General features: G+C 41.5%; 2 protein-coding genes across 3 annotated transcripts in view; one reads left to right on the top strand and one right to left on the bottom strand.

Moving 5' to 3' along the window:
- Window positions 1–16,635, top strand: part of MDN1 (midasin AAA ATPase 1) — a 135,963-nt gene that overhangs the window by 116,403 nt on the left and 2,925 nt on the right. For both annotated transcript variants that reach the window (XM_019654999.1, XM_019654998.1), the window contains exons 86-100: window positions 1,209–1,381; window positions 1,900–2,052; window positions 2,545–2,692; window positions 5,124–5,455; window positions 5,726–5,920; window positions 6,451–6,552; window positions 7,360–7,561; window positions 8,749–8,919; window positions 10,383–10,540; window positions 11,325–11,414; window positions 12,415–12,530; window positions 13,178–13,352; window positions 14,587–14,660; window positions 14,764–14,878; window positions 15,707–15,770. In XM_019654999.1, coding sequence (XP_019510544.1) covers window positions 1,209–1,381; window positions 1,900–2,052; window positions 2,545–2,692; window positions 5,124–5,455; window positions 5,726–5,920; window positions 6,451–6,552; window positions 7,360–7,561; window positions 8,749–8,919; window positions 10,383–10,540; window positions 11,325–11,414; window positions 12,415–12,530; window positions 13,178–13,352; window positions 14,587–14,660; window positions 14,764–14,878; window positions 15,707–15,770 — 2,268 coding nt within the window. The remainder of the gene's footprint in view (window positions 1–1,208; window positions 1,382–1,899; window positions 2,053–2,544; window positions 2,693–5,123; window positions 5,456–5,725; window positions 5,921–6,450; window positions 6,553–7,359; window positions 7,562–8,748; window positions 8,920–10,382; window positions 10,541–11,324; window positions 11,415–12,414; window positions 12,531–13,177; window positions 13,353–14,586; window positions 14,661–14,763; window positions 14,879–15,706; window positions 15,771–16,635) is intronic.
- ANKRD6 (ankyrin repeat domain 6) overlaps window positions 15,777–16,635 on the bottom strand; it is a 197,505-nt gene continuing 196,646 nt past the window's right edge. The window contains exon 20 of the transcript XR_002125394.1: window positions 15,777–15,882. The gene's annotated coding sequence lies outside the window, so the exon portion shown is untranslated. The remainder of the gene's footprint in view (window positions 15,883–16,635) is intronic.

Below are 16,635 nucleotides of genomic sequence, written 5' to 3'. Positions count from 1 at the left end.
CCATCACCACCTCCACTGAGGCAGAAGTCTGTAGTCAGGTTTGGAGATTCTTCTGTGAGTAAACTGAGGCACTGACTGATGCTCCGCTGCCTCGTGTGCTAGATGCCATGAGTGGGCGGTGCCCTTCAGGGAGGTGCAAGGACGTGGTTACAGGCAGAGCTGGGCCTCAGCTCAAAAGTAAATTGTTCGGGGTGCTTTTAAAAAACTAACTGTTTTTTTTTCCTAATTACAAAAATAGTAGACATTTGTTGTAGACAATTTGGAACAAAAACGCAGGAACGAAATAGATACCCCTAAGGCCTGCCACCCAAACCACTTAATAAATTCTGGTTTATTTCTTTCCATTTATTGCATATGTATACTGGGGGTGCCAAAAAAATGTATACACATGACTTGTATTCATCTTTTGTTATTGGTATATATTGAGTATTACAATTTTAATACAGTTTTTTCCTTTCTTAAAATGTGTATACATTTTTTTGGCACCCTCTGTATATAGACTCGTATATTCATAGACCATAAACAGTTCTGTAGTCTGCTTTTTTTGTTTAACATATTATGAGCGTTCCCCTTGTCATTAAAAATGATTGAGAATATGATTTTTTACAGCACATCATCTGTCATATATTTAAATGTACCACAATTAAGTTTTGCTCTAAATTTCTGTGCAAAGCTTAATTTGAGATAGTATCTTATTCTAAGCAAAATTGTTGCAGAAATGAGAGCTGGCCTCAGAGTAGAAGTATGTCCACTTGCCTAAGGAGCATAAAGGTAGATCCTTGGGCACAGTAGACCTTGAGCAAAGACAGTGGCAGGGAGATTCTAGTTGCGCTGTACACAGGATTGTAGATGTTGGATAGTTATAGAAATGTATGTTGGAGATGGGGATGGGACCTTGGAAATCACGTCCAACTCTGACATTTCACAGGTAGGAAACAACCCGTGTGGTTGCCCAGTCCCTTCCTGATAGCTGTGCCAGCACCATTCTAATGCCCTGTTCATAGAACACATTACTGACTTCCTTGTTCTTTCAAAGAGTTTGCAAAACACAGTAGGACTACTTCAGCAGATCCAAAGGCACTTGCCAGCCAGTAGGGTGTTCTATAGGAATGGGCCGCATGCCCCTGGTGGTGGGCCCATGTCTCCTATACACGCAAGACGAGGTCATCGGGGATCTGCCTAGCTAAGCTCAGTACCTTCCCTTTCAGAAGAGGATGATGAGAAATCAGATAGTGAGAGCGCAGACCTGGACAAACAGATGGGCGATCTGAACGGTGAGGAAGCTGACAAACTAGATGAGAGGCTATGGGGTGATGACGAGGAGGAAGATGAGGAGGAAGAAGACAGTGCAACTGAAGAAACCGGATCAGGAATGGATGAGGTAATTTAAAAGATTCCCCCCATCTCATGGTCCCTAGGTTGCGAGCGCGCAGTTGTCCCACCAGCCACTACTTCCTTTTCTGTCTTTTTCTTCCTCTGTTTCTTCCATCTCTCTTTTTTCTTTTGTCTCCCCTGCATATCTTACGGACTGATTCAGAGCTAAGAGGGTAGATAGACATGAGCCATCCTATTTGCTATGGAGGAGGGGCATTACAGAGGCCCTGATACTGCTAGTGGCCACTGAACTTCAGCTCCCTGCATAGGAGGACTCACAGGCTGGGGGTGACACTGCAGCAGCACAGCGTGACCCACCTGCTGTTACTACTGCTGTCTGGACAGACCCAGGCTGTTCTCTCCAGGTCATGGGCAATGCCCATGGATATTCCCGTGGGATAGGCCTGGCCCAGCAGGCAGAATTATACATGTCTAAGGACCGTGCTCTGTAGAGTCAACCTGTGTGAAGGCAGTTTCTTAGATTGGGTGTGGTGATTTCGTATTTGTTCTGCCTGTGACATTTAGGAAGACTGTGGACTTGTTGCTAAAGAGGACAACTTGGATTCTGGGAAGTCAAACAAAGATAAAAACCAGCAAGATAAAAAGGAAGAAAAGGAAGAAGCAGAAGCTAATGACGATGGACAAGGCCAAGACAAAATTAATGAACAAATAGATGAGGTAATGAGGATTCAAAATTGATCCCTCTCCTGATTCAGGGCCAGGGCACTGTACTACACAGCTCTTAGGGTGTCTCAGGCACTTTTTTCTATTTAGTTGTTTTCCCATTGTCTCATAAAAAAATGTGTAGTAGAACCTCTTAATAAGACATAAAATAGCTCACTGCTAGTTACCAGTGAGGCAGTCTTCATGCTGTTTGGGCTCATGCTAAAGTTAGGAAGCCAAACTTCTCGTAAACTTCAGTTCCTTCTTTGATAGTAACATGTCGGGACCTCTTATCACAAGTAGGAGAAGCTACACAGAAGGTGAAGTTTTAAATTCCACCATGAAAATCTTTAAAATATTAGTAAAATTCTAATGTGTGCTGGTAATTTTAGGGCAGAGATGTTGTATTCTTTCAGCTTAACTACTAAGAGCTACTTGCATGTGAATGCTACTTTTTAAAAAAAAGTTCTAAATTTTTTTTATTTTCCTGTTCTCTCCACTGTTCAGAGGGAATATGATGAGAATGAGGTAGACCCTTACCATGGCAATCAGGAAATGCTGCCAGAACCCGAGGCCTTGGACCTTCCAGATGATTTGAACCTGGACAGTGAAGACAAGAATGGTGATGAAGACACAGACCACGAAGAAGGAGAAGGTGTGTCTTTTAAAGCCTAAAGAAGACCAGTTGGAACTCATTGAAAACGAGCACTAACTCATTTCCCTTCAGGCCAATGTCATGGCCAGGTCCTTAATCATGTCTGGTCAGCTGAACTCCAGTTTGCAAAAATTATTTGCATTTTCTTTGTAGTGTTTCTCATCTGAGTAGACTTAAAGCTTGTAAACCAGCAGGTCTCTCCCACTACTGTCATTTCTCGTTCTGTGTTTAACTCTGCTGTGCATGGGTGGTGCTTCACTGCATACAGCTCCATCTCCCCACAGCCATCCATCACTGTGTGCCCCAATCATGGGTTGATGTAAATACTGCCTGGTAGGGTATACCCAGGCTTCTCATGTAGCCCAGTTATAGCTTTTTTCGGGAAATGATTGTTTTGCTTATGTATTTAGCCTCAAATACAAAGTCATTATAATAGGGAATGGAATTGGATCATCTCAAATCAATCACATGGCACATGGCGCTAATCTAATGCTTTTGTCATCCATTGATCAACCTGGGGACTCCCCTAGAGAGTGTCATCTGGTTTCAGTTGGAAGCATTGTGGAGAAGGTGTTGCTGTAATAGTGGGCCTCCACCATGGTGGGTAACCAGACAGAAAGATGTAAGCTAACCTCACTCTGCTTCTTAATGAATCAGTTACTATTTAGTAAAGCTTATAAAAATTTGAAAATACCATATCAGAACAAAAATAGCAAATTGCAAAAGAAAAGGTATCATTTATGTAAAAATTTAATACAAGAAATAATACCATGTATTATTTATGGGTATATCAAATGTACGAAAACATGGAAAGGAATAATACAGAACTTTAGGTTTTGATGACATCTAAGGAAGTAGGAAGATAGTTGTATCCAGAACCATTTATTTCTTAAAAACAAGTGACTGACATTTGATATAAATATGGCAAAATGTTAACATCTGTTAAATCTAGGAAGTGAGTATATAGTTCTTATAAATTTAAAATCTATTCTCCATGTTCAAAGTTTTGGTATTAGAAATAAATTTGTGAACTTGCTACTTAATTAGAACCATTTGGTTAAGGAATTGGTACCGACTTTCCTGATGCTCAGAACATTCTTCGCTCTGTGAATTTCTAGTTTACTTTTTTTTTTTTTTTTAAGATTTTTATTGGGGAATTGGGGGGATGGGAACAGCACTGGGGAATTGGGGGAAGGGGAACAGACAAGTTGCTGTTGTTTTGTTCTTCAGTCTAGTTGCGGAGGACGTTGCTTCACTGGCCCAAGTGGGCACCATCGTTGCGCTCTTCCCGGGTGAGGCAGATCAGTCACTGGCTTCTGGATGGCCGCTCACTGCGACTGCTGGCCACTCACACTGGCTGCTGACTACATATGGTAGCCCATGGCAACCCACTGCAGCAGAGGCTGCAGCCTATGCCCGTCGCCGGCGACTCATGGCAGCCCAGCTCCAGGTTGAGCTGTTGTTCAGCATCTCAGCTTGTGGAGGGCAGTGTCACTGGCCCTCATATGTGGGATCCGAACCAGGGTCCTCTGGCATCCCAAGCCAGTTCTTAACCATCGCACCACTCGGCCGGCCCATCTAGTTTACTTTTTAAGCATAGTATAAGTTGTTGCTTCTGAGGCTATTTCATTAATTTAAAATTTTGGAATTTGATTTCCACTTAAATCCCACCAGTAAGCAAGCATAAAATGAAGAAAATTAAAATCCGCTGAGAGTGTAACAAGCCATTTGCCCTAGAAAAACATCCAGGCTCCTTTTAAGCTATTGTGTGTATAAACTAAGGAGCAGTTATTTTAAAGAATTGTTTGCTAACAAAGTAACTGACTTCTGACGTGGCCAATGTACTGAAAAGCTTTTTAAATAAAACTTTTTCAAATAGGATTGTTTCCTTTTGAATATGTGTTGTATTTTCTGTGTATGATTAAAGAATGATGACCACCATTTATTCCCACTGATATTTGAAAATTAGACTGTCATTTCCTGTTGTGGCTTTTAGGATTTTTTTAGTGGATTACTCATTATTATTTAAAGAAACATACCAATCAATTGTAAATAGTATTAAGTAGTTTACAACAGGGGTAGGCAAAATTTTTCTGTGAAGGGTCAGGTAATAAATAAATTAGGCTTTGCAGGCCATAAGCTGTGACAGAGGTCACACATACTCAATTCTGCTATTATAGTGTGAAAGCAGTCATAGGCAATACAGAGTGGATGGCGTAAACACTTAAGTAAATGAATGGATGTGGCTGTGTTCCAATAAAACTTGATTTACGGAAACTTGTAAATGGTCAGATTAGGCCCATGGGCCAGAGTTTGCCAACTCCTGGTTCAAGAATAATAACAAAACACTTAGGTAACTACGCCCCATTTTAAGAAATTATATTGTTGGTTTCTTAAATTCTGTGTTCTTTTTTTTTTTTAATCTACCCAGAAGAGAATCCTTTGGACATTAAAGAAAAACCCCTGGACACTGAAGAAGCAGACCATGAAGCTGAGGACATAAGCGAAGAGACCGAGTCTGATCAGAATGAAAGTCAGGGTCAACATGAGCCTGAGGAAGGCGCCAATGAAGCCGACAAGGAGGAGGGGGAGGAAGAGATGGACACAGGAGCTGGTGACCAAAACGAAGAAACAGGTGAACATCCTGAAGACAGTTCAGAGGACGAGGAGCAGCCATCTCTGGAGGACAAGGATAGGGATGCGGAAGCCAGTGACGAAAGTGCAGACAGCGGCGTCTCTGTCGACCAAGGTCTCCAGCCTCAGGTATTGTGAAGTGTCTAGTTTGTCTTGTATTAGAAATAATAATGAGGAGGAGAAATTATCTTATTCCCACTAGAATCTCCATTAGGTTACTTCTCCATCACCAGGTGGCGCTGCCAAGCAGCTTTCAGTGTCTCTTTAAGACCCTCTGTGGCTGATCCCCTAGCTGCAGACTCCCCCTTGGTGAGGAGTGGGGTGTCTGCTAGCTGTAGGTGTTCCCCACCTCATGTTCTTCCCCCAGAACATTTAATGCTGTGTTTGATTTCCCTGCAGAAGGAGGAAAAAGAAGAAGAAGAAGAAGAAGAAGAAGAAGAAGAAGGGGAGAAGTCGGATACAGAAGAGCAGGTGCCAGAGGCTACGGAGAGGAAAGAGCATGATTCCTGTGGGCAGACGGGGCTGGAGAATGTGCAGAGCTCGCAGGCTGTGGAGCTGGCCGGGGCCGCACCCGAGAAGGAGCAGGGGAAGGAGGTGAGTCTCTCTAAGCCCGTTTTCTCACCAGGAACAACTGTTTATATTCTTACGCCCCCTGTACTCCATGTATTAAGCACCCATAAGGCGCGAAGCATTTTCATTACATCAGCAAGTCATCAGGAGAGCTCTGTAAGATAGCTGATACTATTGTTCTTGCTATTTTCTCCATTTTATATTTAAGTTAAATAATCCTCAGTAAAGTTAAATGGCAACCTCAAGGGTACACAACTAGTTGCTGAGGAAGCCTGGTTTCTATTCAGGGTCTGTCCTGCCATTGCTTTCCTGTAAACAGAGAACAAATCAGCCTTGCAAGGCGAAGTCGCCCAGAAGGGTAACAGACCTGGGTCTAAATGCTTTTCTGTCCGCCCACAGGCCAGGCTTTAGTCGTGGGCAAGATCTAGAGCAGACGGGCAGGTGGGGTTATTGGAGGTCAGAATATAGTGAGAGCCGCTGTGCACAATGCAGTCAGGAACCAGGTGCTCAGTAGCTTTCTCCACCCTCATTCTTTTCTGGCTTGGGTTTTATAGGAGCACGGGAGTGGAGCTGCAGATGCAAACCAGGCAGAAGGCCATGAATCTAACTTCATCGCCCGGCTGGCCTCCCAGAAACAGACCAGGAAAAACACACAGGTCTCTGTGACTCTTCAACTAAACTGAAGTGAAAGCAGCCCATGGAAAAAGATGCTGTAAATGTAGTGATTTAAAAAAAACCAAACCACATTCCCTGCCTTTGCTGTCCCTGTTCTTCCAGACATGATGGCAGCCCTGATGAGCAGACCAGGGCCTTGGGGCTCTTCAGGTGGAAGCTGTCACTGGGGCTTCTTCACTATGCAGGGATGCAGAGACACACAGCACCCAGCCCAGCCCAGCCCAGCCAGCCTCCTTCCTGTTAGGGAGCCGAGGAGCCGGATGCTGTGTGCTGCCCAGCACCAGCCGATATTCCTCTTTTCACTGTCCATAGTCTTTTGTGTTTAAAATACCAGTTTTTTTAATAGGGTGTAATTCATGCACATGATACAAAATTAGTATATAAAAACCAACCCCCTAAAAAGCTTCCATCCTATCCATGTCCTCAAGCCATCCAAGGAACCTTCCCCAGAGCAAATTGGTGCTACTAGTTTTGTCCTCTTTCAGACACCTTTTTTGCATATGCAGCATGTAGATGTATGTGTGGATGTACATGTGTGTGTGTGTGTGTGTGTGTGTGTGTGTGTTTCTTCCTCACCTTTATTCAGGTATAAAAGTATATCAAAGATTATTCTCTGTATGTATATCAGACCTTCCCATTCTTTTAACGGCTGCACTGAATTCCATTTTTGTATGGCTGTACCTAATTTACTTAATTACCCAGTCCCCTGTGGATGGACATTATGGTTATTTTGTATCTTTTTGCTATTACAGACAAGGTTCTGATGAATTTCTTCGTATTTCCCACAGAGTTTTAAAAGGAAGCCTGGACAGGCCGACAATGAGCGTTCCATGGGTGATCACAACGAGCGTGTACATAAAAGGCTGAGGACGGTGGATACGGACAGCCCCGCTGAGCAGGGGTCCCCCCAGCCCCAGGCCCAGCTGGAGGACGCAGATGCATTTGAGCACATTAAACAAGGGAGTGAGCCTTACGATGCACAGACCTACGGTAGGTGCAGGGAAGGCTTTTCCTTTGCTCACTGAGCTCTGAGAGCTTATGCTATATGACTGTGCCCTCCAGATACTATTACAAATTCATTTTAGGAGGGAGGGGAATGGATTTTTAAAACTACTTTCTCTCTAATAACGGTGCACAAATACAAATTGTTTTTGGCTTAAAGGTATCTGTAGCCAAGTGCAAATGCTCAGGGTTTCTGGGCCTTCATTAAGCCCATTAAATATACTGGGTAACCATTGGCCACATCTGAAACCAGTGCTTCATTTCTGAGTAATGGACATTTCTTCATCGTCACCTTGAGGTGGCTCTTTGCCATAGCAGGAGCGGTGGACTTGAAATACATGTTTTCTTTATAAGTGAAAAAGTGAGAGAGAAAAAAATCACAACACAAGAAGGGAGTAGCCAGTCGTCCATCAGTGTCTGCTTCTGGTTCTTGGTAGCTTTTCACTGTTTCATTCCTAATATGTAAAGTAACAATAATGTCTACCTATGAGGATAGTACAAAAACAACTGCTATGCTGTAGATTACTTTTTTTTCTCTTCTGTCCCTACTTGTTAGAAAAATAAAGCAGTAATAATAATAATAATAATAGCTACCATGTTTTGAGCTTTTACTTTGTGCCAAACACTGTTCTGAGCCTTTGCTGCATGGTCATGGAATTCCTCCAGTCATCCCATGAGCAAGGCTATCTCTATTTTATACATGAGCACACTAAGGCCAAAGAAGTTTAAGAACTTGTCCAAGTTCAGGATGCTGGATTCCCACGTTGGTCTTTCTATGCTCTGTGTGATACTCGTAATCACTACCGTTTCTCCACCCATAACTTAGTAATGGGGGTAATTCCGTTAGCTGCTCTGAATCATGTGCCCTGCCTGTTTATTCTGGTTCAGTCTCTGATCATAGCAGTAAAAACCCAGCTCAGCATCCTACTTCTGTGGTCACATGTATAGTTACACTGTAGCCTTGTAGTTTCTGTGGGGGATACAGAATAGGCAATTGCATCAATAAGTCACTAGGACATCTTGGGCACAGACAGGCCAGCACTGTCCAAGCCACAGTGGGAGAAGCAGCATCAGTAGAATCTTGAAAGCTAGAAAGGACAGAACCACACCTGTTCATGATTACTTTGTTCTGCAAAGACCTAGCCTCTGTGTGTGTGTGCGCGCTTTGTTGGTAGATGTAGCCAGCATGGAGCAGCAACAATCTGCAAAAGACTCCAGCAAGGAGCAGGAGCAGGAGGAGATGGAGGATGCTTTCATGGACATGGAGGAGCAGGAAGAGCTCAAAGCAGTCGACACGGAGCAACTGAAGCCAGAGGAGGTCAAGTCCAGGGCCACAGCAAGCTCCGGTGAGCCCTACAAGGGCAGCAGGCCCCGCCTAAGCTCTCTCAGAGAAGTTGCTTCTCTTGTGCTGTAGTCTAGTCTGGTCTGTTATTTCCACATCCAGTCCCATGACTTTAGACATTCATTCGCCTCTAATAATTTAACTACCCTTCGTTTGGGAGCGGAAAGGTGGAGGATGGTGCTGCAGGACAGTCCCTCAAGGAGACCTCTGAAACTTGAGCTTCAGACAAAATCCCATCAGTCTTTTTAAAATATAAAAAAGAAAACAGGATAGATCACTTACTCCAATTGTGACAAGAAGATATATATTTTTTTTTCCAAGATTTTATTGGGCAGTTGGGGTAGGGGAACAGCATTGGGGAATCGGGGAAGGGGAACAGACACGTTGCTGTCCTTTTGTTCTTCAGTCTAGTTGTGGAGGACGTCGGTTCACTGGCCCATGTTGATATTATCATTGTGCTTTTCCCGGGTGAGGCAGTTCGGTCACTGGCCATTGGATGGCGGCTCACAGCAGCTCACGCTGGCTGCCGGCCGCTCATACTGGCTGCCGGACACTCACAGCAGCCCAGCTCCAGGTCGAGCTGTTGTTCACCATCTTAGCTGTAGAGGGCACAGCGTCACTGGCCCATGTGGGAACCAAACCGGCAGCCCTGCTGCTCAGAGCTCGTGCTCCCAAGCCAACTCTTAACCAACGAGCCACTTGGCCGGCCACAATATATTCTTGATGATTAGAAAAATAATGTTTTCAATTGTATGAAAATATATAATAGCACGTGAGAATGTCACAAAACTCCTTACATACAGTTCCATTTCATAGTTGACCAAGTGCTATTACTAGGCAGTTTATAAAAAAAGCATTCAACATATGAAAAAATAACTTTAATGTAAAAAATTACCATCAGCAATAGAATGAATGCAAATTCAGAAGAACTTAACAGATTGAAAAGTTTTTTTCTTCTGCTTCCTCCCTGTCCTCTCAGGGGCATTAGAACGATTAAGTGGCCATTATATGACAGTGGGAAAGGCACAACTCTGTGATTATACTTTCTTAGATTCGAACCCACACTTTGCCTCTTTGTTTACTTCATAGGTTGAGGCAAATTATTCATCTTTTCTTTGCCTCAGTTTCCTCATCTGTGAAATGGAACTGTGGATTTTTTTATTTTTATCACAGTTCTACCTACACATACTTTAAACAATCACACAGTTTATGAGGCTTGTCAGCGCAAACCATAGCCTCCCATATTCCCACCTCCCACCTTTAACATTGGTGGGGAGAAGAAGTTAGGGGAATAAGAATTGGCAACGACTCTCAAAGAGAAAGAACATGTGGAACCAAGGTGTGGAAATGTCTCAGGGAGTGAATGAATGAAGTTTGAGTAATTGCTAGGATTGACAGGCAACCATGAAAGCTCAGTCTTTATGTTAATATTATGGTAAGAAAAATTCTGTCTTTGTATGAAAATAGGTTTTGATGAGATGGAGATCCAAACTGTTAAAACAGAGGAGGACCAAGACCCCAGGAGAGACAAATCCCACAAGGAGACAGAGAATGAGAAACCAGAGAGAAGCCGAGATTCCACCATTCATACAGCCCATCAATTCCTTGTGGACACGATTTTCCAGGTACTAAAACATTCACAAGTTACAGTTTATGTTGGTTAAGTAGCAAGAATGTGGAATCTAAAAAAACAAACAAAACAGAAACAATCTCATAGATTCAGAAAACATTTTGATGGGAGGGGGTTGGGGAATGGATGACAAAGGGGAAGGGATTAAGATGTACAAATTGCTAGTTATAAAAACAGACCAGGGATGTAAAGTACAGCATAGGGAATATAGTCAATAATATTGTACTAACTATGTATGGTGTCAGATGGGTACTACAGAGTAATCATTTCATAAGTTATATAACTGTCTATAATCACTATGTTGTACACCTGAAACTAATATAATATTGTATGTCAGCTGTCATTGAAAAATTAAAAAAAGAAAGAAAATGACTATTCAGAGAGTGAAAAAAATAAAAAAAGAATCTTTGACTCAATGCCTGCATTTAGGAAGAGCCAGTTAACTGAGTTGTTTTCCCTAATCATATGACTTAATGGCTGTCTGGGTTAACCAAAGAATACCTTAATTATTGACATCTTCCTGGGAATTTGTTTTGCTGGGGTGGATTATAAATGTTAAAATTTCCTTTATCCAGCTTGTCTCTACAAATGAGAAACAATAAGAATGATTGTCTGGCATCTTTCTGTGCCATTAATTACATTTGCTTATGTTTTACTTAATGTCTTAGGGATACGTAGTAAGTTCATACTGCCGGGAAGAAGGCAGCCAGTGACAGAGTCGGCAGTTCCAACCTGCTGTCTCTCATCTGTGGTTTTTTGTTTTGTTTTTTTTGTCTTAGCCCTTTTTAAAAGATGTCTGTGAGCTAAGACAGGAGCTGGAGAGACAGCTGGAAACGTGGCAGCCACACGAATCTGGAAGTCCAGAAGAAGTAAGTCACTGGTGTTTTCATAAAATATCTTGACTTTTATTAAGATACAGCAAACTTAATAGGCTCTTAGCTCCAGTAACCTTTGTAAAAGGGACTGAGTATGTAGAGAATAAAAGTACAATCCCAAAGCCTCAGTCTGTCCATTGATATCTGCCTGCTTTGCCACTAGACCTTAACTTAAACAGAGAAACTGACTTGTTTAAATCTTAAAACTTCTGTTGCTCACTCTGTAATGGATGTAATAGATGTGACAGTGGTTGAAAAACGAGGCAAAAGATACTATGTCATCCCGAGAATAGGCCACTTGGAACATTGCCAGCTGGCATAACATGGCTCAGCCAGAAGTTTCTTTTTTAATGACTGCATCCTAAATTTACTGTACATAAAGATATTTTAGTTTTATATTTATGATCATCCCCACCACATGATGTGTACTGACTGCTCTGTCATAGATGGCAAAAAATCTTGTGCCCAGGAAATAAGCACACTGATTGTGTTACTTGATTTGCACTTGTCACTTTTTTTTTGAAACATAACTCTGGAGCCCATGATTAAGTGGCTGGATCTGCTGGCTCCAGCATGACCATTCAGAGCTCCCTCTCCACGAGAAGGGTGCAGGTTACACTCTATGTAGGTGATGTGGCTCCGGCTTTGATTTGGTCATGAATTCCAATATTTTACTGCCTTGTTTCATTCCTCCTCAGTTGGACCTCTGGATCATGGGTTTGGTGGAAGGGGAGACATTTTTCATCAAGTGAATTAGAGTGCAGCTTACTAAGAGAAGCTTTAAAGTGCTTCTGTCGAGAAAGTTCATGCACTGTCATTTTTTATTGGGTTGTCAGAAAAATCATGACGTATTTTTTCTATGTTTTTCATTGCAAAAATACACCATGACTTTTCCAACAACCCAATACTACTTAGCTTCAAGCCTTCATCTTGCTGTGATGGCTTTGGCCCTGGCATTCCAAGGGTCACTTACATGTTGTTGCTGTTGTCATAGGAGAAGGCTGCAGCAGAGATGTGGCAGAGTTACCTGGTCTTAACTGCGCCGCTTTCACAACAGTTGTGTGAACAGCTCCGTCTCATATTAGAGCCTACCCAGGCAGCCAAGCTGAAGTAAGTCTTCTCCATTGACGCACTCAGTGCCCTAAAAAGATGCAGTGTCGCCTTTTCCGCTGAACTCAGCACCTCGCCGCTTCTGGTGCGGTCTTCCAGGTTGCCATTTCTGCTGCCCAGGCACCGGTATGGTGTCCCTCCCCCTCATTTCATGTTATCTCTGCCACAAGTTAATGTGAAGTTCGGTATGCGTGTAGTTTCTTTGCATTTTTATCATGTGATGGGGAAATTGGCTGAGCCTTGGTGTGTCTGTGCCGCTCACCTTGCTACATGTTGGGTTATTCCCTTGCTGCATGTGTTACTCACCTACATCTTTTCAAAGATGTGACTAAAATCGTAGCCTTAGAACAGAAAAGAGAATCCAAGACTTACTGTTGAGAGCAAACATTTTTTTCCTAATTTTTAAAAATGTTTCAATTTTTGTAGACCTAATTGTTGTTGCCACAGATAGACCCGGGTTTTCTGGCTGCTGATCAGTATGATCCTGGCCCTTTAACCTTAGCTGCAGTAATACTTCATTGTGCCAGGTTACTAGTTATGTGGTATAATTGCTTATAAGGTATCATTAATGTGATTTCATTCTTTAAAAAAATTTGGAAGGGATGCGCAGTGAACTAATCTTTGTCCTGTTTGGGTGCATTTAATAGAGGAGACTATCGAACTGGGAAGCGACTGAACATGCGGAAGGTCATTCCATACATTGCTAGTCAGTTTCGAAAAGACAAGATTTGGCTTCGAAGGACCAAGCCCAGTAAACGCCAGTATCAGATTTGTTTGGCTATTGATGACTCTTCCAGCATGGTAGACAACCACACCAAACAGGTAAGAAAGAGAAGCAGTGGCAGTTTGATGAGAAATTAACACCAAATCATGTTCCGTAGGCCACTAGATGTTTTAAATATTATCTGGCAAAAAGCACTTTGAAATACCAGCTAGTCTGTTCTGAGACTATGAATACCATGTTTGAGAAGACCTAAAATGTAAAGAGTTCAAAACAGCAATTTCAAGATGACTTAAATATTTTGGTTCCTTACTTATAGGTCTTTTAATTTTTTTTGTTTCGTAGCCTTGCTGTGCTATTGTCTAGCTGCAAAATAAGGAAATCTGACAATGTGTATTTTCCATAAAATGCCATATACTGTTAAACTATTCTTCAGACCATCACAACCAAATATCTGAATATCTTTTTTTTTTTTAATATATTCAGTACACATTTCCTTAAGTCTGAAATATCTGGAATTAGTGTTCTCTCAGTGTTAACAAGGCTTAGGAGGCTGCATAGAATTATTTATGATGCCATGAGTAATATGGACACTGAGGTGTGTGCTGTTTTTTTGCAGTGATCCACTAGCCAATGAGCAACCTAAAATCTACACATATGCTCTTGGAAAAGTGTAACCTCTGAATCTGGGTTCAGATCCCAGCCCCCCACTACCGCATGACTGACTTACTAGTACATGACTTCGGGCAGTTTATTTACTTCTTACGAGTCAGTCTGAAAAATGAGGAGTATAACAATACCTACCTCAAACACAGAGTTGTTATGAAGGCTAAATGAAAATAACTATGTGGAGCTCTTGATTTAATGTGTAGCACCTGACATGTGCTCAGTAGACAGATGTTAGTCGCTATAAGTATCGTCATTGTCTTTTTAATTGAATTTAAAATTTAAAACCATGCTATCATTTATGCATAGATTAGAATTGGTTTCTTAAATCTTTACACATAAGAGATTACTTTTTATGTAGTCAAAAAAAAAATTTTGTTTTTTAAATGTATGGACCAAATCTCTCAAGATCACTTTTATTGGATGATGTCTAGAACAGACCTTTCCTACGAGTGTAATGGATTCTGGATTTCAGCAGTTGTGGTATTAGCCAGCGCCTAAGGCCGTCAAAGCCTCTGGATTGGTTGTGAATAACCATATTGTGGTGTTCCCTTATGTTCCATACAAAAAAAAAAAGTTTTCTGTGGGAATCTTGGTATAAAAAAGGTGGAAAGGCACTGGTCTAGAGGATATTCTGATTTCTTCAATCCTAACCTTTCTATTTCACAGCTCGCATATGAATCTTTGGCTGTGATTGGTAATGCTCTAACCCTTCTAGAAGTGGGTCAGATTGCAGTCTGCAGGTAAGGGTGCCTTTTAGTCCCATTGGGAAAACCAACCTTCCTTTGTTATTTTGTTCACATGACAAAAAATAACCCCCTTGGTATTTGGTTTTTCTCCCCTAAGTTTTGGAGAATCCGTGAAGCTGTTACACCCATTTCATGAACAGTTCAGTGATTACTCAGGGTCCCAGATTCTGCGGCTCTGCAAATTCCAACAGAAGAAAACCAGAATTGCTCAGGTATGCTGATAACATTAGATGTCTTCTGCAGTTACTGTTCTGGTTCAGGGGACATAATTTTTAGGCTGCCCGTCCTCCCCATATGGTATCAGGGCAGGTAAAATTTACAATACATAATAGTCTTAAACTCCAGCCTCTGTACCACTGGAATACAAACTTCCTTGGCCCTCATTATTAAACATGGTATATAGCCTTTTTTTCTCAATCTCTGAAAGATCATTTTTGACTTTGTGCCATTGATTTTCTGGCTGTCTGTTTTTCTGAGGTTTAGAACATACGAAAAATAAACCATCTCCCAGTACCCTTATCAGGTGGGTCAAGGCCAATTTCTCTTCCCCATGTAACCTAGAGAAGAAGTGAAGCCAGTGACTTGGTCAGGATGACTTAAGTTTGAAACAGTGCATGGGATAGTAATCCTGCTGTCCTGATTCCTGTCCTCATTTAGCCTTGTCATGTCACACTGGACACTTGTTTTCTTGCCTTCTTTTTATGCTGAGCTTTCTTTTCTTGAAAAACTACAGCTGTTTAGTTCATTTGGGGAATTATTGACTTCTTATCCCCCAGGATAAGAAAAAAAAAAGTATTTTTTTTCCTTAGGGGTGTCTTGCAGAACAATAGTGGGGTGTATGCCAGAGATCCACGTTCTGTGTTTGAGAATGCCAGTACCCAGGGTAAAGACCACACAGTGGGTCTTTACTGCAGGATTGCCTACAGATCTGAGATGGTTATCTTATAATCACTTATGTGTCAGATGTAACTTCAGGCTCTTTGACAATGGGAACAGACTTTAAATAGTTTTTTAATTGTCTATTCCCGGTTCTGGTTTAGTTTCTAGAGTCTGTAGCCAACATGTTTGCAGCTGCTCAGCAGTTCTCCCAAAACGTCAGTCCAGGTGAGCTTCATTCTTTTGCCTTTGATAAAATGATTTTCTGTTGTCTGTATTCACAAGTTGCTTGCTTCATGTCACCGTAACATACCCAGCACCATCTTTTAACATGTATGCTCTACAGGAAAAGACATAAACAGGAGATGAAGCAGTATTAGGCATTCATGGAAATTTTTTACGAAAGCATCCATTCATTCACAAATTTTTATTGAACCTATACTCAACAAGGCTTAATAATGAAGGAATTAAACACCAATTAACTAGTTTATACTTATCTGATAGATTGAGTTCAGAGTTTTTAAGAAAGGAACAAGATGTGAAGAGTATGCGGTAATATTTTAATAGAGGAAAGCAGAGGACGACATAATTCAGAAACCAGCTAATCCAGCCATGACTGATTCGGGGCTTGGAACACACTAGTTCTTTATGTAGCTCTTTCTAATAATATCTTAATGCTGATTGTATCATGGAGAAACTTCCTGTTTGAAGCAAGTCTTTCATGCCTCTCAACACTTGCTAAACTTCCTTGACAGAGAAAGGGTAGCCCTCAAACACTAAGTCTTTTGCTGGAAACATTATATAGCTAAAAATTTTTAAACATTTTAATTCACCATTTATTTTAATGGTCCATTCTATTTAAGTTTTTAAGTCAATTAAAAAAAAAACAGACATCAGGTATGCAAAATTAGCAAAAATTTGAAGGTGATAGACATGACTGAAATTTGGAAGAGACCTGCCCAATCCAGGTTTCTGATTTGGGCATTTTCTTGTAATGACCTACTCAGTACTGTATTTTTATATCTTATAGCCATAAACATACATCTATCTTGTTCTCATATATGTTGCTCTACAGTGAAGTTGATCTAAATGT

The sequence above is a fragment of the Hipposideros armiger genome, unplaced genomic scaffold, assembly GCF_001890085.2.
Source record: "Hipposideros armiger isolate ML-2016 unplaced genomic scaffold, ASM189008v1 scaffold_234, whole genome shotgun sequence".
In the NCBI taxonomy this organism is placed as follows: domain Eukaryota; kingdom Metazoa; phylum Chordata; class Mammalia; order Chiroptera; family Hipposideridae; genus Hipposideros; species Hipposideros armiger.
This window is presented reverse-complemented; position numbering and strand designations above follow the sequence as displayed.